Genomic DNA, 26,076 nt, shown 5'->3' with positions numbered 1-26,076 from the left:
AAACTGAATAAGGGAAGTCGTTCAACATTTTTTCTTCAACAGAACACAAATCAAACAAGAATAGACAAATTGCCGATGATAAACCAGCAATGCAAAGGCAGGTTAATATCAGGAATAGAGCAGGAAATTAGAGCAAACAGACTCATCTTCACAAAGGAAATTGGTGCCTAGCCCCTTCGGTCTGTTATGAACAGCGCTAATACAATTACTCGAGTACAAATTCGAAAATCGAAATAGAAATGACATTTAATGTGAGACAAATGAAAGCAGTATTTAAGGTGTTGTTTTTTTAAAAGCTTCAAAAGCTTAACTTTAGATTTATGGATGTCTATAGGTATTGTGATTATGGGTTCTATCAAAGTAACTGCAGCATTAGCAACCGTTCGGAACAAAACGATCATAACAACCCCCGGAAACCAACCAACGACCAAATTTGCAACACAAATCGCACTGCAGTGTCTAGTGCAGAGTTTTTGTGTACGGGTTAAAAGAAACCTCTTATTAGCATATTCCATGGTGGTGCTCAGTGCGGTAAAACCCATGAAAACATTAAATATTACACTATCTTACACATTACCGATTAAAGGACGATGTTACAGATTTATCGGTGTATGAAATATTGTTTCATGCCATTATCCACGCGTGGGGGTTCGAGCGCCACGCTTTGTATCCAAATCTCACTTACACTAGAGTGTCCACATTTGTAGCACTGTTAACACTGGTATTTTGTTGTTGGTTGTATTTTTGTGGTTTTGTGTAAGGGTCGCGGTGCGGCGTGAGGGCACGACGGCGGCGCGCAGTGAACTGGCGAACCCCGGCGAGGGTTTTAGCCCGGCCGGCAGACTTGTATGGCGCGTTCCGTTCCACGGAAGAAGCTATTGATTGAATTATTTCGTTACTTTGAAATAGTCTTAGTTTTTTTTAATGCTTCTTTGTCCATACAAATATATAACAACAATAATGACTCACCACTCAGTCAGTGTAGTAGGTAACTAATAACCAATAGTTGTCTGTTTAGTTGTTTAGTAAGAAAAAATATAAATACAATGATGTGTGTAAAAAGCAATGTCGTATCGAAATTGTAGTCTGTTTTAATTTTATACTGTAATATATTAATTCGATTATTAAATAAATCAATTGTATTCTTTTCTTAAAAGTGAAAGAGCTTAATTCCAATTGTTTTTCATCTGTGCTTATCTAAAGTTTTTACTTATTTAGTGCTAAAAACTATTATTATTAACATCTTTCTTAATTAAAACTAAAACGAAAACAAAATCCAAACCGATAATTGCGCAAAACGAAACGCTAAAAAGGATGAACGGCTCTACATCGCTCTCTTTCTCTCAATCACAGACAGAAAGTGACAGAGAAATGCGTGTCCCAACCCTGTACCCTGCTCAATGCAGGGTTATTCAACACCCAATATACATAGACCTCTCACTCCGTTCAAAAGCTCGTTTACACTACAGTACAACAAGGGTCTGGTTAAAATGGTTTGTAACTAGGGCTGCTACTTTAGGGTTCACAAATTAGGAAGGGGAAAAAATGCCCAAACATCAGGTTTATTGACATTTTGTTAGCGATCATTAAGGATAGCCCCTCGCAGTTATCGACGAGCTGTAAAAATGTAACAAACTTTTTTGTTAATGGGTGCGAATTAAAGTTAAATTAGAATCTTAAGTAAGGGTCGTAAAGGTTTTGACCAACGTACCTTTTTGTAGGCAGGTGATGTATTTTTCTTCGGACGTATTTCATAAATATTCATTAGTTATTTTAATTAGCGCTAGCGGTCGAGCGTCTATGTAACACAAAATAATTGCTCTTTTTCTATTTAGGAGACCTGAAGTTTTGACTGCACCGTGCTTGAACAAATAATATCACATTCTATCACTTATTTTCATCAGAGATGTTACATTTAAATAGTTCTGCCCAACTGCGAAACAGCACCCCCGATTTTTTTACTGCCGACACAAAAAGAGGGGTGTTACAAGTTTGACCTATGGAGTGTGGAATTAAGAGGAGTGACATCTCTTATGGTAGAACTGTTGCAAAAGTGTCCAGCTGTCAGCTATAAATAATAGTTCCAAATCTCTCCAGAGTAGCGCTAGAGTATCTAAGAACCTAGGCGTTATTGACGGAGTGAAGTGCGCTGTCTATGATTTGATTTTTTTGTTCAAGTATTCTAGGGATTGTAGCGCCACTTATTTAGGGTTTTTTGATGACACTTTTTGGTACATGGAGATTTCTTTCCTTATCTTCACCTTCCATAGTTTGACCGCTATGGCGCCGTAGCTCTTAAACGGGTAAACCATTGAGGTATTATAGTACTAGAATCGGCATCTCTATCAAAATGTTTTCGCACCTCAATGAAGTGCCGGCACTTAATTGCGTTTAGTTCGTCTCCGACTACTGGCGAGGTGCATGTAACGAAAATTAAAAATTGCGAATAACTGACCGGCCGATATCGTACCGCGAACTGGTAATCAGTGGATCCCTTAAGAAGATTTTTTGTAATAACTTTAAAACGGCTGGTCATATTCTCTAGTTTACATTGGAAGTATTTATTAAAGTTTTGTTTTACGAGATTTTTCATATTTTTGGGCCCATGGCTTAAAAGTTAGAGGGCACATCTTTTCTTCTTTCACATTTTCAATAAATGGTTGTTGGAGACCTATCCAACGTTACCATTGGGATAAAGCTATTTTTTTAAATAAACATTTTTATGGGAGATACCTCCCAAAAAAAATATTTTTGTACTTTTTATATTACCGCTCTGTCGCCAAGCATGATTTATGTAACCATGCCAAACTGCAGCTTTCTAGCACTAACGATCACGGAGAAAAGCCGCGGACGGAGAGACAGACGGACATGGTGAAACTATAAGGGTTCCTAGTTGACTACGGAACCCTAAAAATTGGCAAGCGAAAGCCTGCCATATCACCTTTTACCAGAGGGATCTACTTTATTTGCCTTAAGTTGACGTTCGGATTCCGACTGCACAAACATTACTGTTGCAGTATTGCGGCGAGGCATTGCTGCTGACTGCGTTGCTGCGGCAAATAAGTTTCGATAAAATGTTTCGTGTATAGCGATTTCTCTAAATGCTTCGATAAAATAGATCATTCAATTTTACTTCAGAAGCTTTTCAGGATCGGTATATACGTTGACCTCTTTAGGTGGTTAAAGTCTTACATTAGTAATAGAAGTCAGGCGGTTGCACTCAAGGGCTATAGGTCGAAGTTTCTACCCGTTCCCTCAGGGGTTCCCCAGGGCTCTCACCTGGGGCCTTTTCTATTTGTCTTATATGTAAATGATATTGATACTATCTTTCAGTCTTCATCCCACATACTTTATGCAACGACACAAAAATATATAAGACTATTAGGAATTATGATTATTGTGTTGCGTTATAATCCGATTTGTCACAATTTGAGGACTATTGTCAGCGAAATCACTTAATTCTAAACGCTGAGAAATGCTACACTATCACATTTTCCCGTAAACATAATCCTATAACTTTCGATTATAAGTTAGCTGGTAGCAGTGTCTCACGGGTGTCGTCGATCCGAGATTTAGGGATTACTCTGGATGCTAAACTCTCCTTTGTCGAACACATAGATAATATTGTGGCGAGAGCATATAAAAAATTAGGAATGATTTTGCGTTTAAGTAAACCATTCAAAAGTACATTCACGTTAAAAGTTTTGTATTACTCTTTTGTCCGTAATATTTTGGAGTTTGGCAGTGTTGTTTGGAGCCCACATTTTGGCATTCATCAGTCACGACTTGAAAGGATTCAGATTTTTTTTTGTAAGTTCCTCGATTACAGAACCGGAAGCTATAACTGTGATAATTTTTCGTCAGCAGCTAGACATAGTCTCCCTCCGTTGGAGAAAAGAAGAGCATATCTAGATGTTTTATTTTTATTTAAAATTATTAGAAATCACATAGATTCTAACCGTTTCCTTCAAAATCTCTCGGTTCCACTCACGTTATAAACCCACATTTTCTATTTCCTCCTGTGGCACACAGTATGCTAAAAACTCTTTCTTTAGGCGCACTTGTTATTTGTATAATGAATCTCTTAACGATATAGATATTTTTGTTCATAGTTTGTCCGTGTTCAAGAACAAAGTTCGGCAAATTTTGTTTTCTAGAAATTGATCAATTTGGTTCCAGTCATATTTTTCATAGTTTTGTATGTTTTCTTACCTTACTTGCATGTAGTACACAACTAAACCGGTAATTTATAATTGCGTAATTTACATTTCTATGTAATAGTTTTCTTAGTAATGTAGGAAACTTTAGGCCTATTTTTAGTTCTTTTACTTTAGATATATTTGTAAAAGGCTGTTTGTTTTCTGAAAAAATAAAAAATAAAAATGACGTATGAACTATGGCAGCGAAGAAGTAATGTTGCAAATGTGAAAATGGATGTTGTTGCCCGTATTTTTGATATTTGCAGCAGCAATGCAGTCGGCAGCAATGTTGCGCCTCATTACCGACTGCAGCGGCAATGTTGAAGTCTGAATTCGGACGGCACCTTTATTGAGATGATCGCTTGCGATTCATAATGCTTTTTTCTACTCGTCGACTGCAATGGTTGAATTAAGATTTCGTGTACCAAACCATAATTGCTTACTTTCCTTGTATGGGCTCCCAACTCAACTATAAAATTTCTTTCGATATGATGTAGTCAACTATAATAAAAATTGACCAATCACATGCCACCGCACTCCCACGGGCGGGCGGGTCTTTTTGTCTACTTAGATACTTACCAATTTTCATTACTTATTAATTTATTATAGTAATAAAGTAACATTTTATTTTTATTTTTGACGACACGTAGAAAAAGTATTGTATACAATATAATAGTGATATAATCAAGCTTTTCAATCTCGAACCATACTTAGGTAACTCAGCAAGCTTCGTTGCCAAAACACGGTACTCGACTGAAAAGCTCCCTATTATATCACGATTGTATAAAATACTATTGTTTCATCGACACGCAAACGGAAAATCAAATGATATTAAACATAGGTATAGTAAATATGAATCAAGAAACTTATTGGTACGGTCAAGGAATTTAATTTCAGTACCATTTCGTACCTTGTCTCAGTGACAAACAACATGAAACTCGCTAGAGACCTCATACTATTGTCACTGTGACAAGGTACGAAATGGGTCACAAATTAAATTCTTTGACTGTAACTACGAGTCGAGATTCGAACCCGCGATCTCCGATTTACCGCTAGGCGACCAAAGGCACAATAAGCAGGATCAACAGCAAAATTATTTAATTATTTTCATCCGAGAAATATATTTTTACGACACCAACTCGTAAAGGCTCTTTATTTTTTTAGGTTATTCTTCAGTCTGTTGCAAAGTTTGTCTAACCCTTGGAACCATAGCAACGCTTTAGATTCCACTTTAAAAACCACTCGCTACGCACATGGTTCAATTCTGGAGACTTTCGCTTGCTTGGGTATCAATATTAGGACGAGGAGTTAAACAACAACTTTGCTCCCTTGTAAAATTAATAACTATTAGAAAACTGTTTGACTATCCAGTTAGTATCCAGTAATACCTCTCTAGGCGCCGTTTACGCCATCTCTTGCCTTCAAGCGAAATCAATGTGGGTCTCTTTGTGGAAGACTCTGAAGTAAGCATCGTAGTCCATGCGTTATCCGCTAGATGGCGGGACTTGCCTATTTTAAGAATAGGGTCTCACCCACGATTAGGTATGCTCAGAGTGTACCAAAATATATGTACCCAGATTGAAATCAAAACAAGTTTCAAAAATAGCAATTTTTTTGATAGGTACTTTCGTTTTTTAATACAAAGTTTCCTAAATTACCCTTAAAAATGTACATAATCATGGTAAATACAGGTTTGTATGTAAAAAAAGTGTAAAATAGTGGCTCTGTGATCTTTAGACCTCGCGATAAGCTTAAAAAAACGTAAAAATAAAAAAATACTTGCCGACTTCTTTGAATCATTATCACATCGAACTCACAATAGTCTTAAATACCATAGACTACTAGCGCTTAAGGGCCAGTTGCACCAGCCACTGTTAAAAGACTGATCAAGGTAACAGATATCTATAAAACTTAAGGCCCTGCATCGAAAAATAACGGGATCTTTGAAGCGTGGCAGGGGCTAGCCCCGGAAACAAACTGGCGTGATTTTCGGATATATGTATCTTGACTATATGATAAGAGGTATGATACTAGTCGAAACAAAAAGGCTTAAAATTTTCTCGATAGAATATAAATCCAAAGTTACATCTACATGTTTAGTGTTTACCTCAGTGCAACTAGAAAACACATCTTCATCCAGCATAATCCACTTTAAAGTAAAGGTTTTCATCTCGTCTTAAACATCATTCAACTAAATATTAACTTATTATCTTATACAAACGGATTTATTCTCGTTTTTGATTTTATGAATTCAACAGAAAACGCCCATTTTACGCAGTTCGGTTTCTCTTTCTGTCATGCGTCAAAGTCATAAATGCGTCCTTTATGCCAGTAATGTTAGATGGCCGTGGTGCCTCAAAGAGGTAAGACCTATGTCAAATCGCGCAGCGCTCCAAATTACGTAAAATCGACATATCCAATAAACGTTGAGTCGTAGCTCTATTAACTAGTAACGGAATCGGAGGTCTACTACGAATGGAGCTATCTTTACAGGCCTATACGTTACGCATGTGTGCGTGTTTGCTTAGCTACGTCAAAGTCTAATACTCTTTGAACAATTACAACGGGTAAGGAAATTTCGACAGCTTCTGTAATGTATCGGTAGCTGTGTGGTCGTGTAGACACCAAAGAAAAAAATGCGAGACATCTATAGACCAATCTAATCGCAACTTTTTGTTTTCTTTTTTTGTTCCTATATAATATCTTTATTCCTTATTTTCTATTTTATTGTAAAAGTAAATCTTGTCTGTCTTATACAGAAATAAAGTTATTCTTTTAAATATGTGTATAAAAAACATATTTTAATGACACGAATAATTTTATTTTATTCATACCAATTTTTGTATAGCCTAGGTAATCTTTTTGTAAAACAAATATACCTACTTATTATATAAAAAAACGAAAAAATCAACACATTTATTAGAAAAAAAAACTCGTTTGCACGGGCCGGGGTTTGAACCAGCGACCTCTGATTTGTAATCCGCATGCCTTAAGAACATAATTCACATAATTTATTTAACAGGATACTGTCAAAACGTCAATGACTAATATGACTTTTCAGCAAAGAGTAAAGTAAGTATGCTTTTCAGTTTGATTTTACTTGACAAGGAGCAATAAGAAAAACGTACCGAATCGTCCTTTTCTTAAAATTGCCATTCAAAGAAAATTCAGCTCGTGTGTGGTGCTATCTATAGTTTTTTTTATATGGGTATGCTGACAGCTGTTGTTTCAATACGATTTTGCGAGATTTGGCGTTTTTAGGTTAAAATTATATAGAGATAACACCTGTCGCCCTACCCATCGAGTTTGAAAAATACTATAAATGTTAACATATACAGGATGGTTTTTGATAATGTACATCTTAGAACTTAAACTGTTTTTAATTTCTTTTTTTTTCAGATTTTAAAATTATACCGCTCTACTTTTATACCTTATTAATATATCTTAGTCTTGACAAAGACGATTAAAGTTTTATACTTAGCAAAATCGCTTACTAACAATGTCTTTACAAAATCGCTCTCCTGTAAGTTTAGGCAACTGCTATAGTAGATACCACCATTTAACAGTTGCTTCAACCTCTTGTCTAACTGTCTGATAATTAAAGTAGTTCCTAATAGACGGCTTTGTGCAATTATGGATATCCCGATCAAACTTTTCATTTCAGAGGAACGCGATTCTGTGTTGATAATGTTAGTCTATACTTTATTTGTCCATGCTCTTGAAACCATTAGCCAACCAATTAGCTTATGGCGGGCATTGAAGGGTCGTTCTTTGAAATCAGATTATTAAATATAATTTCAATATAAGCCCATCAATCTAAAAGCGACGAGGGAATGAAAAAAAACCGATAAGGGAATGACAAGGAATGACATAATGACAATGAATTTCGGAACAATTAGTTCCAAAATAATACACTGAATCATAGAACGCTCTTAGCAACTTAATGTTATTTTTAAGATCTATAGAACGAAGTGCCAAGCGTTGATTTTAGTTGAAACCCCAGTCCAAAGGGATGGAATGAGAACCAGGGGAAAAGAAATAAGTATGTCTTTGATCAACTGTTATGATTACGATAATTTTACTTAATCCATGAAAGTAAATAATCATTTACTTGACACATGATTTAACATTGTACATGCCCATGAAGAATACATTTTATATCAAAACACACGGGAATGAAAATCACAGTGAACCAAAGCCAGGGGAACGATATTATGAAATCGTTTATTTCAGGTGAAAGACCCATAATTACATCACAAACAAACGAAAATACAATACAAATTAACTTAAATTAAAAACAGTCAAAATAACAAACAAAATAAAAAAAAACAGTAAGAATAGCATATATTTTTAAGAAAATAAGTTAACTGAATATCAATATACTTAGTAATTTACCTCTAGTTTTATGTCAACCTAATATCCTAAGAGCATTTATTAGAAACATATTAAGAAGTTCGAAATGTCACGGAACGTGTAGTGTGACTTCCTCGGATTTTATGATATCTTATTTTTCTTTGAAAGTGATTTTGGAAGAATTTTATATCAAATGTTAACACTTACACCTATTCCACAATACGGTTTAAAAATTGTATGGATATATAACGACTTTATAAAAAATTTAATAACATACGAGATCAGTTTTCGTGTCACCGCCGCGCGTGGTAACATAAACATGCAGTACTCGGTAGAAAGTTACCTTTCTGGCAGCCTTTTTAACGCTATTTTTTTAGAACAGCAATACTGTGTTGGTGTCATATTTGCAAATGGCTGAAGGGAGAAGTGTTGTCGAAAATTATTTATTTGTGTAAATTAAAGAAAAAACAAAGGTCAACCTTAACGCGTCACCGCCGTGTTTGAGTTTTAAAAGTCAGTACTCATTTCACGTTATTGTTTGTAACATAAGATATACCTACTACATTCGAGATTGAGCTAATTATTTAATATTTGCAAAGTCAAAGGTAATTTTTAGGTAATACCGAACATGTTTCAAATTGTCACGACAGTGGCCTCAAAATTCTGTCCCCACCACGGACTTTTGAATCCATGTTCGTGACATATAGACATATTTGATTAATTTAGAGGCATAGTCACTCTTTAGAAATGGATTTTATTAGATACGTTCATTTGTTATTATTGCCCAACTGCCAAAGCAGAAAAATGGTTTCCGCGTGTATGTGGATGTATGATGTGTATCCGGTTCTTTGTCACGCTCTACAGCGCTAGTTTGACGAATTTCAACGTATGAGCTGTCATTCGATGTGTCGTAGTTATACTTAGGCTATATTAAAAATATTGTATAATTCAAAATAGTGGAGTTGGCCGCCAAAATGCTGAAACGTCACGACTGAGGGACACTTTGTGACAACCGTGATTATGTACTCATTTTATTTACCTTTCCTGAGGGTATTAAGCTTGACCATATGCATCAAAAAATGCTTTTTATACGTAACAATATGTGAAAAATAAAAAGCTTTAATGAAAAAATATTTTTCTGGACACAATTTAAGAATCACCCTGATTGTTTGAGTAATTGTTTAAAAGTTATTAGTTGAATATTACATATTTCAGCGTAATAAAAATACTTACTTCACTTTTTTTTGGTAGTTTTCGTTGTTACCATATTACTTACTTTTTTCTTTTTTTATATGTAGGTAGTTCCCACTGACAACTGTGATTCACTATCATCCGAAAAATTGGTCGTCGGAAAACGGCACCCTGTATTTCCTGCCTCAACAATATATTACTAAATAAAATATGATAAGATGATAACTAACAATGTAAGATACCGAATTTAAAAAGATAGGTAGTGTTATACTTACAATTAACTATACTATTAACATCTTCCAAAAATCAATAATAAAAATTGGCTATATTGTAGTCTCAGATTTATTACAATTTACAACAATATATTTTTTTATTTTCTAGTAGCAAGTAATAACGCCATCTTTTTTATTTTCTAAGAATTAAGTTTCTGGCCGACCACGTATAATCGTAGTTAACTTTTGTAACGCTAGATGGAGCTTTCACCTACACGTGCGCCGCGGACTCCGCGGAGCGCTTCCATGTGTGCGTGCTAGCGGGGAGTGAGGAAGCTAGCGGGCGTGGCTTACGAACCGGTATTCGCGGCTTTAGTAGGCCCTTAATTCCCATACAATCAAATTTAGCGAACGCTTTAACGATGACAGACAGTTTACTGCAACTGACCCTAAGTCTTACAGGTAAATTTTCGCCGTTTTGAAATATTTGCATACAATTAAATGCCAGAAAAATTAATTCTAAACCGAACCTACTAACTAAATTTCCCCAGATTCGGTTATGAAATGCGACCACCCAGACATACGAAAGCATTTCTGCCCAAGCTGAAAAGGAGTCCTTCGCTAACGCTCGGGCTAATATAGCTTTTGACTTGATGAAGCTCTTATCAACATTTTGAGGATGTTGCCCTCGTTTAAATGACTGGCATGGACGGATGGACGTAACGTAATGGATGCTAGTTGATGACATGACAGCTTATTGATTTTGTAATAAGAAAATGATGATGAAGTAGCTTTTTTTAACTTTTATTATTTATTAATTAATATTTATAGCTGAATGCAGTACCAATGGCGCAATGGCGAAAAAGTGACCAATAAACAGCAATAAGTTTCTTTCTATGAGATTAAACTCGATTTGCAGTAGGATGCGTGAAGCAATTAACACACAAGTATAGTTTGATTATTTTATTTCCAAAATACGGTAAAAAAGATATACACTTGCTTTTTACAGTATCCTTAATACTACTTAAATTATCACATAGTTACAACACCTATATTATAAAATATAATTTCTCTAAACTGACTGGTATAAAACATTGGTATCCAATAGATGTACCAAAACGGGCATAGGCCCACTTCCACTGGGAGCTATAAAATATGCTGTAATATACACGGAAAAGAGCGTAAAAATGTGCTTATACACAGTGATTATCTTATGCCTGACCATACTCTAATATGGAGGTCATACTGAACAACTTTTATGGGCCCAACCCCGAAAATGCAAACAAAAATTTGGGCTGTCTCAAACATTTCGGCGAATAGCCCACGTTTTCTATGGAACGGCAGATTTTTTTTCGCCATTTCGTGGTTGACTTCATAGTAAACGTTGTTCAGATATTTATCCCTTAGACACAACAAAATCATTCTGTATAAAGGAAAAATCAAAAAATATTTTCAGTCGGTAACCGATGTATATTTACATGGACAAAAACTCAATAATGAACAGTAAGGAAACAAATGTATATGTTTTCAAGTTCGTAGTTATGTGTATATATTACTAACGAACAGTATTTTAAGTTTTTTGTTGCACTTTTATATAAAAGTAGAATTGTGTTTGAAAGTACAAGACATTGTACTTATAACCAAACAAAACAGGTATCACATAGTAAAGTTATATCCTACAAGTCCTACAACAAACCAAACTATGCTTGTTATAAACTTATACATGTACTTTTTGTCTCTTTTCATCTTTTTTATTCATTATTCAATAATTCCTTGCATGTAATTCATATACAATAATAGGTCAATAATAAATAAAAAAAACTTTCATTACATGATGTGAAATGATTTCAGATTCATCTTACTGTCATCGATCAACCCTAAATTAATCAGATTTTCATGAATAATATTAACCATAAAATATACAAAATAATTATATTTACAACTAACTAATTAATTGAGCATAACCACGGACGGAACTTATTTTTAATAATAGGTACCTATCAGTACTGGACGGAATATTGAGGTAGTTCGGTAAAACAAAAACTATATCCATTCGCTTACACTATGGATATATCCCGATTCCACCCATTTTAATGTCTGTAGTATTACAAAAAACCGAAAAAAAATGTCCCTGAGACGTATCTGATATTAATACAAGTAACGGTAACATTTTTTACTTTTATTTGCGCTTGCATGAGTTAGATGATCGTGTGGAGCAGTGTTGGCCGAAACTTAAATGCAATTGACCAGTAACCATTACAAATTGAACCATAAACTGTAACCGGTAACGGTTTACGGTAACGGTATATAATTTACAATGGTTAATTGTCAATTGCAATTAACACCCGACCAACACTGGTGCGGAGACTAATAGTGTATTTTCTAACAAGATATGTCATTTATACTCATTTATACTGGTTGATGAGGGCCAAACTCTCTTACATATCCGACTGACAAACAGGCAGATAACGAAATTTCGATATTCGATGATCGCGTTCGTCCAGGCCAGTTCATGCTTAGGTATACCAGTAATACCAGCGGTCCTCGATTACGCATAACTGGCACGGATCTCGAGGTAGCGTCATAATTATACGAGACGCCAAAGACGCCAAAAATGTGAACAACTAGATTCTCAAAACAGTATAGATACGAAAGAACTACGAATTTCGACATCTGTTTAAATTCTTATTACCTATAGGTAATATAAGAATCAGTAAAAGCGTCGTATTTGTATTATGTGTTTGATTGTGTTTTTTCGTGCGCATAGAGACATTTGTATTTTTGATCGGTTATCGTATAAATATAGGTTTTAAGTTTGTTTATATACTTTCCAAACTGCAAAAAGTTTAATAGTGAAACTAGTATAATTTATAAAAGAAACAAATTCCCCTCTCAGGCAGAACGCTACATTACATGCAGCGACGGAGAAGAATAAAAACTATGTATTTTATTTACAGGTACTTATTTACAATACTACACCCTAAATCATATCAACCATAGCTCACAGTGGAACCATAAAAAAATATGGTACATAACTATATAAGTTATTTAAGGAGATATTTCCGTATATACCCCAACACTAGTAATAATTTTCAAGATGGCGAATTTTATTCGCAATTTTTAAATTACAATTCGACTGTTAATAGAAAATAGAAAAATTTGAAAGACGCTAGTATTCACATAAGTAAATACGGCATTCAAATGGTCATACAGATAAACCAATTTCCACATCCCACAGCTCTTATCATAATAAAAAAATGGTAAGCGACTATGTCGATGCAAAATTTCGTCATGCGCATAATGGTCTTGGCATTGAACCTTTCTTTTGGAATTCCTACGACCATGAGCTTAATAAGTGCCCTGATACAGTTAAATTAAGATAAATTAATTCAAAATGTCGTGACTGTTGACATTTTGAAGACAAGGGCACGAAATTCTCCTTACGGAACTAAAGCAACAGGGTGGCTGTGAATGATTGCGTTTTTATCATTTATCGCTGTGGATAAAACTACACATTCTGACAGGTAAGCGACACATACTTACTCGTATTTTGCGATAAAAACGCAACCATTACGCCTATAAAAGTCTTATTGCACCTTCTCTTTTTCTCTGACATCATCATTTAGGCATCCATTTTTGATGTGTCCATTGCCATTTGGAATTTTGCCGTTCATCTCCAATCCATTTGGAATTTTCCCGTTCATCTCCTGGCCATTGGGAATTTTGCCATTCATCTCTTGGCTAGTAGATTCCTGGCCATTAGGAATATGGCCGTTTTTGGCGTATCCGTTAGTGATGGTATTGTTGTTGGTGGGTGGTTTGGGTTTCTTCTTGTAGGCCTGGATGTAGAAGTTGGTGAAGAGGACGATGAAGATAGTGGAGTGAAGCACGAGGCCGAAGGCAATGATCCTGGGGAAGTTAGACATGTAGGGTTAGTTGAGCAAAACAAACTAAATGGGCACCTATTCATATAAATAATATATTATGAAGATTCAGAGCGAAAATCACGACAGTCTTAATGTTGTGTATTAAGATATTTATAGGAGTGGAGCATCATCGCAAGGTTGCCAGCCTAACGATCTTTTACAGGATACATTTCGGAGAGTGTGCCGAGGAACTGCACAACCTTATTCCTCCGTCCCCATTTCACCATCGGACTACCAGACAATCGGCACTCCGGCATCGCTTCATGGTAGGTATTCCACAAATACGCACGAAGCGTTTTGCTTCAACATTTCTTATGCGAACTGCCAAGGAGTGGAATGCCCTGCCCGAGTCTGTGTTTCCGCATGAGTACAATCTGGGTCTCTTCAAGGCTAGGGTAAATAGGTATCTCTAGGTAAGCGTGCTCCACCGTAGACCGCATCCTTCCTTCTTCCTCGCGTTGTCCCGGCATTTTGCCACGGCTCATGGGAGCCTGGGGTCCGCTTGACAACTAATCCCAAGATTTGGCGTAGGCACTAATTTTTACGAAAGCGACTGCCATCTGCCCTTCCAACCCAGAGGGTAAACTAGGCCTTGTTGGGATTAGTCCGGTTTCCTCACGATGTTTTCCTTCACCGAAAAGCGGCTGGTAAATATCAAATGATATTTCGTACATAAGTTCCGAAAAACTCATTGGTACGAGCCGGGGTTTGAACCCGCGACCTCCGGATTGCAAGTCGCACGCTCTTACCGCTAGGCCACCAGCGCTTCCACCGTAGACCGCATCATCACTTACTATCAGGTGAGATCGTGGTCAAACGCTTGCCTATCGTTATAAAAAAAAAAAGTAACTGATATGAGGAGTCCATTTTCCCTACGGTTTTTTTATGGCATAAAAAGGATTTCAGTTTAGTCCAAGGGCGTAGCCAGGCAGTCAGGCTGCACAACCCCTGCCTGTACCTGCCTACACCCATGGTTTAGTCCTATTTGGTAATCAGTGGACGAATGATGGTCGCTGTTATCCCCGTGATAAAGTAAATACCATTTTTTACATTGCGAAATTTAAAGAGAATGACACTGTAATTATCGCAGTTATGACAATGGCGGCCATCATGTCCATGCTGATTTGATATCTGTGGTATGACATACATAGAAAAAAACTAGATGGAAGACTATAGGACTTGGTCCAACCAAGCCATATCAATGCAGTGACAATGTGTAGAAATAAGAAATTTCTATGAAAATATGACGTTTTTACTTTTACAGACACCTCCACACTTTGTTCTATCAAAGTGCGTACGGAGTTAGCTTAGTCTCATCTCGATATAATCCGATTAGTAATTTAACGTAATTTCCGCCTTATCACAATTAAATAAAGTGCAAAAAGGTACACGTGCACTCCACTAACACTGACCACTCTCCTTGCTCGAGTGCGCATTGCAAGTGAATTCTCCAATGCAACTCTTTTCGACATCCTGATTTGTACACCTCGAGAGGCAAGGGCATTTATTAGAGATTTGGTAAAGTACTGTTTTTTGTTATTAATTGAGCGTAAGACGATTGCTTGAAATTATTTGTATTTTGTACACGAGTGCATAAAATAATGAGTGTAATTGTTTTTACGTTCGTTTTCGTAATTATGTGAGTTTCTTTATTCCACCATAACTTGTAAATGCCTTTTCATTGCTTATGCTCTGAAGGAGGGTCATTGTTGTTTTCTTCTAAAATGTGTTCAGAAAATAATACGTTTCTGCACTAGAGAATTTTACTTTCCAAGTACGATCTTTTTAATTTTTTTACGATAAGCAATTGTAAAATGTATTAGTAAAGCAATTTTCATTCTGATATTGAACTCCTCATTTCATAAATAACGATGCTTTTACCTAAAAGGTTGGTCGAAAATACCCTCATGAAATGCTATAAAAAATTATACTTAGTCATGTTTTTAAAATAACACATGTATTTCAATTTCCTCGCAATCGAAATAAAAAGCAGAGTGTATGACTCGGGTGAAAGGCATCATTTCACCCCTTGGTTAACAATCTAGTATAACCGATCTAGTTGTAAAATGTATATTTAGAATCTTTACATTGTCCCAAAAGTTCTAGGTTAAATATTTGAGAGAAAGACAAAGGGAGAAACTAGATACAACCAAATGCAGACTAACCAAGCCTACCAGAACCAGCTATGTAATCGGTTCGAAAATCTACAATGGATAGCATGCAAATGACATACAAAACGTAGAAAATAATAAATCTTTTTATGGGTAATTATAGAAATGGCTAATTAATAACGCATTTTATGACATCCGAGAATTCTGTGACATTTAATTTGAATTTCATTTACTTTATCATCTATTGTTTTTATTCTTGTTAATAATCTGACATTGTATTTATTATGATTTATTTTATTAATAATGATCGAAAATGTATTGTTAATCTTATCTTTAAAATGTTTTCACGTATATACGAAATAAACGAATATGAATATTGTTACGTCACGTCACAAAAAAACTACAGCAGTATTTATTATTAATTTGTGTACGCTTTTTTTAAATCCTTACCTAGGATATCCGCAGTCGAAGAACAGAGCGCTGATTGAGTGGAAGAGCACCATGTAGAATTGGATCTGGAAAAGGCAAATAAAAAACGTTTGAAAAAATACTGCTTATATTGCTACTTACTTGCAAGGAAACCCTACCGAAAACTGAGTAAGCACAGCATCTGCAAATACAGATAGAGTCAGACCAAGCTAAGTTGGCAGCGATTTTGTCATTTTGATATCCCAGGATTTGCAATAAAATTCATCATCATTTTCCTCGTTTTGTCCCTGCATTTTGCTATGGCTCATGGGAGCCTGGGGTCCGTTTGGCAACTAATCCCAAGAATTGGCGTAGGCACTAGTTTTTACGAAAGCGACTGCCATCTGACCTTCCAAACCAGAGGGTAAACTAGGCCTTATTGGGATTAGTCCGGTTTCCTTACGATGTTTTTCTTCACCGTACATAAGTTCCGCAAAACTCACTAAAAACGACTTCTATAAAATTATGACATATAAATAACACTTGCGCAGTATGTGCTATCAAAATCACTGCTAACTTAGCTTGGTCTAACTCGCCACCTCGATGCCAAAATAACTTATTGTCAAGAATTACATTTGCGATGCAAGCTTGAAGATATATTTACTCTAACACTTGATATCGGCTTTATCTGCGTCGAAATAAAAATGACCATTGACATATATATAAGGATGGGCCTTACGGGCAATAAGAATAGGGCCAGTACAGCGGTGTCAAGCACACGAATTGGAGGCAATCGTGCAGTCTAACCCCACAACGCGATTGGTCGATGAGTTCGCACCACGCGCGCGACTGGTCGCAACTAGTTGCGTTAGACTGCACGATTGGCTCAAATTCGTAGTGACACCGATGAACTAGCACCATTCTAGTGTCTGTAAGGGCCGTCCTTAGATATATATGAAAATAACATGTATGTTATGTAGTCAGCTGCAGAGATAGTTGACCCTAGCAGCACACACATTACACACAGTCTATTCAGGGACGAGGGGGTCAACTATCGTTGCGTTGTGTATAAAATTTTATACAAATCCGACCCGACATTTCTGCGTTAATGATACCTATCAACAAGTAGGTATCTAAACAGGAACTTTCACATTAACGTGATAAGTTAGAAAACCGGATCCACATTAAAACACATGGTTATGGAGTCAAGTGGGTTCATTCGATAAAAAGAAGAGACATTAAAAGCCCGTTTAATTACATACATATCACGTTGACACGGCCATCAGTAAATAGGCTGTTACTGAAATAGTGAGTTTTATCTTAGACTGTGTCATTACTTTTAATCAAGTGAGATTATTCGGAGTTCAGAAATATCTTGAGTATGAGTTAATCTTATGAGTAATGCCTGTGGACATCATAAATAGGCTTCTTTAAAGCCTTAAAGGGCCCTAAGCCTTTAGGTAACCCCTTATTCATAAAAAATCGCAAACCTTTTTAAGTTTTGTCTCTTTCTAACAAACACAAATCTCAAAATGACAGATAAGAACAAACGATTTCAAACAGCTTGTTAAACTTGACACACGTTTAATAATAACGCCATAATTTTCTTGCCGAATACTTTGCATTTAAAAATGTCTACTTCTTTCGGCCTTTTAGGTCTAGATACGATATGGATCGGATCTATGTAAGAGAAACGTCACTTTTGACGTAGGTATCTTAAACTTCGAATCAGGCCGTTTATACAAGTATCTGTATATCTTTATGCTTTGGACAAATTTATTTACCCAGCTAGTTATAGTTCGTGTCAATCACGATGACACGAACAAATCTAACCTTTAATGACATGACATTACGAGTCAAGGCACACGTCTTCGTGAATGACACGATCTTTACCAAAAATACACCGGTTTTTCAGAACATTTTTGGTCTATTCAATCGCTGTTCAGTTAAGCCGGGATTCCAATTCGAACCTCATGATTTGCATCGCGCCTTACATATACAGACTCGACTAAGTATCATTGTATAATCTTGTCATAGAATAGATAATAGTACAGAAGTACCACTGTACAAATCCATGTTGTATAGTGGCAGACCTAGTTCCTCTCTAGTAGTAGTCGTTCCTGTCTAATGGAATTGGATACTTTCGGATGGCTTATGGCGCGGCGAGATGCCGATGAGATGGCCACGGTGTCGGTTTATCGTCCGCACATCAAAGGTAGGCCAGCGTACGTACCATACGTACGCATCTACACGTTGCCCATTCCATAGTGGGTGCTCTCAACCATCGCATGGCCATCTCGCTGGTCCAGCGCTGGGCCATTGGTTGGAGGAGCCATAACCATCGCATGGCCATCTTGCTGGTCCAGCGCTGGGCCATCATGTAGAGGAGCCATAAAACATGGCGCGTTTTCTTTTTCGCTCGCTAGACTGCGCCTCAATTACTGCTCACAGACAGTCATAAGCTACGCAAACGAACAATTGAGTGATATACCACTGATGTAATTATTCCATCAAAAATGATGAATAATGTTTATAAATAGTTACGTGCATATGTATAATGAGCTTTCTAAGATGGCCACGGGCAATTTATACGAAGCCTAGTTTTCTAGGTTTAGGTCATGAAGATTGAGCATGACAGATTTGAGACTAGGTGTTCTTAATCGTGGTCCAGCCTATTCACTTTCGCTGACACGTACAATTGCAAGCGTATTAAATATAAGTTTTTTTTTAAATGATATAGCAGGGCTCGAAAACCGTCTTATTTTTCAAACCGGTTTCGTCCATTCATCCAGGAACGAAAGGAATTTCATGGGGATTTCGTTTCCATTTGCGATTACTGCTTAAAGAATTGTTCGTTTCACATAACAGATTATGCCAAATACGTTATCATTTCGTTCTGCAGGAACGAAAATAACCGATTAAATATCGAAAATATCGAAGCAAGATAGAACGAGTAACTCTTTCACGTATGACAACGAGTTTAACCGAGTCTCCGAGAGATGACAGTAACCGGTATTATATTATTTCGTTTCCCGCTATCAATAAAATTCCGTTCCCTCTTTTTACCGGTTAGGAGATGGAACGTTTTTTTTAGTTCACGTCCCACCATTTAACCAGTTTTTAATTAAATAAATAATATAACGGGTTCAGAACGATATTAACAGTTATTTCAATAGCGGTTCCGAGCCCTGCTCATGGGCCTGTATAGACCCATCCTGTACAGTCCGCATCAATAGAAGCAAAAAGAATAATAGAGACATTAGGTGCCTTCCATACTTTTATTGTTTTACTTTTAGAAGCAAAGCAGCATTTTTCTTTTTGTTGTTGCGCATAATAAATGCGCATGTTCTGTCCCTCACGCGTATGGCCCATCTACGAAAAAATCTATAACTTTGGCGGTATGGAGGGTAGAGGTAAGGAGAACAATCTCTTATGGGAGAACTGTTGCTAAAATATCCAGCTGGCAGCTGTACATAAAAATTCGAAATCTCTCCGATGGCACTAGGGTAGCACAGGGACATGACATGAACTTATTGACGGAGTGAAGTGCGCTGAAGTGATTTGATTTTTTGTGAAAGTCAAAAATTTGTTCGCGATGTATTGTGGCGCTACCTATTTAAGATTTTTTGATGGACACTTTTCATACATATAGATTGTTCTCGTTACCTTTACCCTCCATAGTCAATACCTTAAATCATGCATGTCTCCTACGTAGTCGTCAAGTAGGTACATGTAATTATCAAGCATACTTGAACGTTTGCGGACTTAGAGAAATGCCGATGCGTATTACGAGAATTTGATTGATTAATAGACTTAATAGCAACTTGAAAGGATTCTTGAATGCTACAGCAGGGGGTGGGGGAGCTGGGGAAAGGACGGCGTTCCGCTGAGTGTCGAAACCTGAACGACAGAGTTATACTGCGGTGCTGTGCATTTGTACTCATGGGGCCAACCGCGAAAACTGAAATTCGCAAATGGCGGGGGTCTTTCTCTTTTACTCCCACTAAAACGCATTTAGAGTGACAGAGAAAAATGCCCGCAATTGACGAACTTCGATTTTCGCGGTTATAGCCCAAGCTGCGTAGCTAACGTGCCAAATTGCCAATCGTTAACGGTCCGTAGCGAACGAAACGCAATTGTCTCTGTCGCACTAATATGGAAAGAGTGATAGAAGGGATAACTACGGTACGTTACGAGGCGTGAACGATTGGCATCTTGTATACGTAACCTGATCAGCGATTTCCAGTTTGTGTGCCTATTTAGGCCTACACACATACAGTAAGATCCGCTTAAGAAAATTCTGTAGGGACCACGCAACCGCAAAAAATGTGAGACAACAAGTTGTAGAGAGGAGGCTTATCCTGATTGTAATAATAATTTAGAATGTCCTTTTGTTATATGAAGGAATCGTAACTGAAGAGTGCAAAAGTAATTCACAGCCCGATTCGAACTTTAAGATACATCAAACATCTGCTAAAGATACGATATGGATTGGGTATGTCAGTGTCAAAAGTGACGTGTTTATTTGAAAAAAAAAAACGATACGCAAACGCACGCTTGAACCGTTGAACCAATTTTTTTACCTTATAAATTGTTTCTTGAATATAAATACATAACTGGCACTTTTAATGTAAAAAAATATTGCAAATTTAATATAAATGACTACTATCGCAGTATGACTGAAGCGTTTGTTCTCCGCGCATATCCTACTTGCGCAAGAGCAGATCCCGTCGGTCGGAATGTTAGGCGCGGTCTATCCTTATTGGCGGAGCGTTGAGAAACTTATCAGGTAGATACTTCCAGTTCAAATCTATTTATTTCATCTGTTAGGGCGTTCCAGAAGTTTCGGGTACGTGACGTTCTTTTTTTAAGTATAAATTATACACGATGTTCTGATGGCTAGTGATCCATTATCACTATACTTGACACGGCCAATGATGATCATTATGATGACAGTTCATTTTTGTATGGAGTAACTGTCAATGTCAGTTTTTTTTTTAATTTTTTGGTACTATAACACATTTTTAGGGTTCCGTACCCAAAGGGTCAAACGGGACCCTATTACTGAGACTCCGTCCGTCCGTCCGTCTGTCACCAGGCTGTATCTCATGAACCGTGATAGTTAGCCAGTGTAAATTTCTACAGATTATGTATTTCTGTTGCCGCTATAACAACAAATACTAAAAACAATAAAATAAATATTTATTTCCAATCTCGAGGTCTCATCCAATCACCGAAGTTAAGCAACGGGGTCAGGTAATTGGATGGGTGACCGTTTTTATAGATAATGGTACGGAAACCTTCCTGTGCGAGTCCGACTCGCACTTAGCCGGTTTATTTTATTCAGAAATGTCAATTAAGTGATAAAAATACTGTACAACCTATTTCATCAATTATTTTTAAAATTAAGTCTATCAAAAAGGGAATTGGAGGAACTGTCATAAGTAGTATCATTGGCAAGGACGGACCTTACGGGCAATAAGAATGGCGCCAGTACACGAATTCGAGCCAATCGTGCAGTCTAACGCCACAACGCGATTGGTTGATGAGTTCACATGACGCGCGCGATAGGTCGCAACTAATTGCGTTATATTGCACGATTGACTCGAATTAGTGAGTGACACCACTGAAATAGCATCATTCTTAGTGCTCTTAAGGCCCGTCCTTAGATATATTATATGTCAATGCCTCCCCGCGTCTCTACATCTTTAGAGACGTACTCTGGATTATTGTGTGGTAAGATCACAAAGTACGCACTATTTAAACTATATTTTCCTTCTAGATCTAACTCGTTATCAATTTTCCTGCGTAAGTAACTAAAGCAAGGCTACGTTAGCAAATCATCGCTTGCGAAATTTAAAAAGTAAATGTCTAACGTATGGTTTATAAGACCGTAAAGGAAATTAAGTACCTAGTCCTATTAGTATTGCGATAGGCTGCCTTCCTATGTTGCTATATGATGCTTTAGAGTGACTTTTTTATGTCACGTCGGTGGCAAACAAGCATACGGCCCGCCTGATGGTAAGCAGTCACCGTAGCCTATGGACGCCTGCAACTCCAGAGGTGTTACATGCGCGTTGCCGACCCTTTAAAAACCTGTACACTCCTTTTTTGAAGAACCCCATACTGTATACCCTCGGGAAAACCTCGGCAGGGAGCTCATTCCACAGCCGGAGCGACCGCGGGAGGAAATTCCTCTTAAACCGCACAGTGCGCGACCATTTAGGCTCTAGGGTATGAGGATGAACACCCTGCCGACGGCGAGCAGTGCGGTGATAGAAAGTGGCCGTTGGCATCATGTCAAACAATTCTTCAGAGCACAGCCCGTTGCATGATATTAGCTGCAGCTGCATTACTGTTGCGACGCGGGTATTGCCACTGTCAATTTAATTGATAAAATGAGTGACGAAACGGTTGAATCGCGGCAGTAATGTAGCAATGAACGTCACTAATTTTATGAAATAAAATGACAGCAGACCCCGGGTCCTCTTCCGCGTCTGGGGGCTCACCACGTCTCCTGGCCTCCGCCCTCAGCCCGTGCCTCTCCGCTAACACCTCCGCGTTCAGCTCCCAAGGTACAGGTAAGTCAAGGTGTAGGTAGGTAGGTTTTGGACGTAGTTTGAGGTCATACCCGGGTCCTTATCCGTTTGTATATCTGTCAATATCCTTTATAAAATGAGTGACTTTCGCCGCCGCATTACTGCCGCGATTATGATTTTCATTCCGTCACTCATTTTATCAAGGAAATTGACAGATATCGGGGCCGCAACAATGATGCCGCAGCAGCTGCAGTTGAAATTCGATTGTTGACAGCTGACAGACATTACCGTCTCATAAAAATATTTTTTAAACCACGACGGTGGCAAACAAGCATACGGCCTATGAACGTCTGAAACTCCAGAGGTGTTACATGCGCGTTGCCAACCCTTTAAAAACCTGTACACTCCTTTTTTGAAGACCCCATACTCTCGGGAAAACCTCGGAAGGGAGCTCATTCCACAGCCGGAGCGTAGGTACGTGGGAGAAAATTCCTCTTAAACCGTGCGCACACAGTGCGTGACCGTTTAGGTTCTAGGGTGTGCCTGCCATCATGTCAAACAAACAATTATAGAGTTCGAATCGTTCTTGCCAACGCCGCAGACGCAATGCCGCAACAGTAATGCTACAGTCGTCATCTGAATGTGACCTTTAACGTGTCCTTTAATCATTAAGTCATCTTTAAGTTATTATCCGTATTGTGAATCTCATTCATTGACGTAAGTATTTACGTTCTTTACGCGTCAGTAACGGAGAACATCTTAGATAATATCAGCAATTTCAAAAAACGCAAGTCAAGTACATTGTTATTGTTTAAGTACATACTATCGAACGGCTTGATCCCTGATAATTGTGAAACCTTACCACATATACTACGTCACTGCCATTACATTGATACATAAAGGAAAATTTGACGATGATGATCCTTCCGGCCGATTTCGGCCATAGCGACCACTTCACCCCCAGATATTTCGACGCTCGTGCGTCCGAAGATGGCTGACGTAGCCTATCTTCGAGGTGAATCCCCGCGTACATTGAGTGCACGTCAGGACATCAGCCATGTAGTGGTAGTGGATCGCAGCAGGCGAGCGTGCTTTCAGCTCGTCACGTAAAGGAAAGGAAAATTTCTATGGTGGATCATATCAATTTGTTCGATTGTACGAAAATTTCAATAATTGTACACTTTCCCATTGCCTTGTACCATTCATTATGGTATTAACTACCTGTAATAATAACTAGTAAGTTACTAAGCATCCTCGCTTCACTCACCCGTTAAATATCATACTCAACTGGCCCTATTTCTTGCCCTTTATAGTAGTAATAATATACCGAGTAAAATCTCAGTCAAGTATAAATCAGTAAATTCATTACCATAAGGGGAAAAGGCCACATTTCCGGTTATTTCCAGTTCACCGACAGACCACCATTGAAATTCGGCCCAAATAACTCCTTACAGAGCCGTTGACAGGTTCATTACACCGTCCGAAACAATAAAAGGTGAGATTGTAACCTTCGGAACAGATTAAAAGAAGCCGCGTTCGAAATTAAAAAATCTCTCAACACATTTGACATAAAAATCTCTCGTATCTCGCGTGCACAAATATGGCATGCTGCGGCGGTAGCATGGTAGGATTTTCATCACCTGTCACTACGCCTGTCACTTTCGCACTCACATACTTGTTAGAACGTGACAGGCATGGTAACAGGTGATAAAATGCGAACATGCTACAACCGCTGGGCACTATGGGGTCTATGGGGCATTAAATGCATGGCTCGATTCTATTTGCTAAACCGCGACCTACTTTTTCTATGGGACCAACCCCGACACCGCGAAAAAAAATTGGGGGCCATTTCTTGAACCATGTTAGGTTAATATTATTAGTGTGTTGTCATGGAAACCCACACAGACAGTTTATGGCGCAATAATATTAGCCTAATACGGTTCGAGAAATGGGCCCCTGATCAGCCAAAAGGTAATATGAAAAAAAAAATCGTGATTTCATGTTTGGTACCATAACAAAAGTATAGCTCATTTTAGTGAAAAAGAACTGTACACTTATTTGAAGATACACTGTATACAGGATATTTTTCTTTACCTTTAGCCATATTAAGCAAAAAGTGATAAGATAAGACATTCTGAACAACTTTACTCAGGGTGTTAAACAAATTAATCAATTTCGACTGATCAGGTCGACTAGGTAAAGTAAAAAAAAACCTATATAAAAGTACAACCCACACCCCACTACGAGAAATATTAAGTCAAATAAAAATATACTGTGTATTTTTTAATTCGAATGGGCCTCAAGTTGTTGACTACTTCGCCCTATAATTATTAAGTTAAATAACACGAAATATCAATTTTCTTTCCTGTCAGTGCAAAGTTACTGTTATGGGCAAATAATTGGTTCCGGCATCTTTATAGGCCATGTTTTGAGTTTCCTTAATGTTTTTAATGGTTACTCTGATTTTTGTAGCGATAAATTTCTTTGTTGTCATTTTTCTTAATTGCTTATTGTCATTAACGTAATGAAATATACAGTTTGTATCAACGTAGTTCAATATACTTCAGCCAGCGTAAAATCTCCAAAAATTTTCGGGCTGCAACAGCATTCCCCGTTATAGATAATACCTATAAAATTGGTGACGAATTCTATTCAGAGGCTAGGCCCCAAACATGGGTTTTCAAAGTCTCGTAAACACTCGAGTTCCTTCCAACACTAGCTCCGATTAATCGGTTGCTTCCGTTGAACACTCGTAAGTTTGAGGAATCTCTACCAGACAAAACGACATCGCGTGGTCTTATCACAGTATACGGAAAATCGGACTCCATTTCATCAGGTCTTTTTCATCACCAGGTAATCAGGTTTTTAAGGAAACAACGCATAACTTTGAAACCAGTGAGATCACATCCGTTATGATTATGACAGTTATTTGTTCCTGAGGGGGCGATTGCACAAATGATCCTGATGGGTCGAATTGTAAGAAATATAAGATAATATAAATATATCCAAAATACAAGGCTCCCGAAATAATAAGGTAACATAACTTAAGACCACAGGAAAAGGAGTTTATTTTGTACCAAGCAGACATGTCTGCGAACGATGCTTTAAGCTTAGAAACAAATTAAAAGTCGAAAAAA

At 37.5% G+C, this 26,076-nt stretch overlaps 2 protein-coding genes across 2 annotated transcripts in view; both read right to left on the bottom strand.

The window, feature by feature from the left end:
* Positions 1 to 1,112, bottom strand: part of LOC133533827 (uncharacterized) — a 170,252-nt gene extending 169,140 nt beyond the window's left edge. Inside the window, exon 1 of the mRNA XM_061872885.1 lies at positions 578 to 1,112. The gene's annotated coding sequence lies outside the window, so the exon portion shown is untranslated. The remainder of the gene's footprint in view (positions 1 to 577) is intronic.
* A 9,791-nt stretch (positions 1,113 to 10,903) lies between these two features.
* LOC133533828 (elongation of very long chain fatty acids protein 7-like) overlaps positions 10,904 to 26,076 on the bottom strand; it is a 45,983-nt gene continuing 30,810 nt past the window's right edge. The window contains exons 7-8 of the mRNA XM_061872886.1: positions 16,443 to 16,507; positions 10,904 to 13,864 (exon numbers count right to left, since the gene is read on the bottom strand). Coding sequence (XP_061728870.1) covers positions 13,543 to 13,864; positions 16,443 to 16,507 — 387 coding nt within the window. The 3' untranslated portion in view covers positions 10,904 to 13,542. The remainder of the gene's footprint in view (positions 13,865 to 16,442; positions 16,508 to 26,076) is intronic.

Source organism: Cydia pomonella, unplaced genomic scaffold (assembly GCF_033807575.1).
Source record: "Cydia pomonella isolate Wapato2018A unplaced genomic scaffold, ilCydPomo1 PGA_scaffold_206, whole genome shotgun sequence".
Lineage (NCBI taxonomy): Eukaryota > Metazoa > Arthropoda > Insecta > Lepidoptera > Tortricidae > Cydia > Cydia pomonella.
The sequence above is the reverse complement of the archived record's forward strand: the minus strand, read 5'-3'. Positions and strand labels throughout refer to the sequence as shown.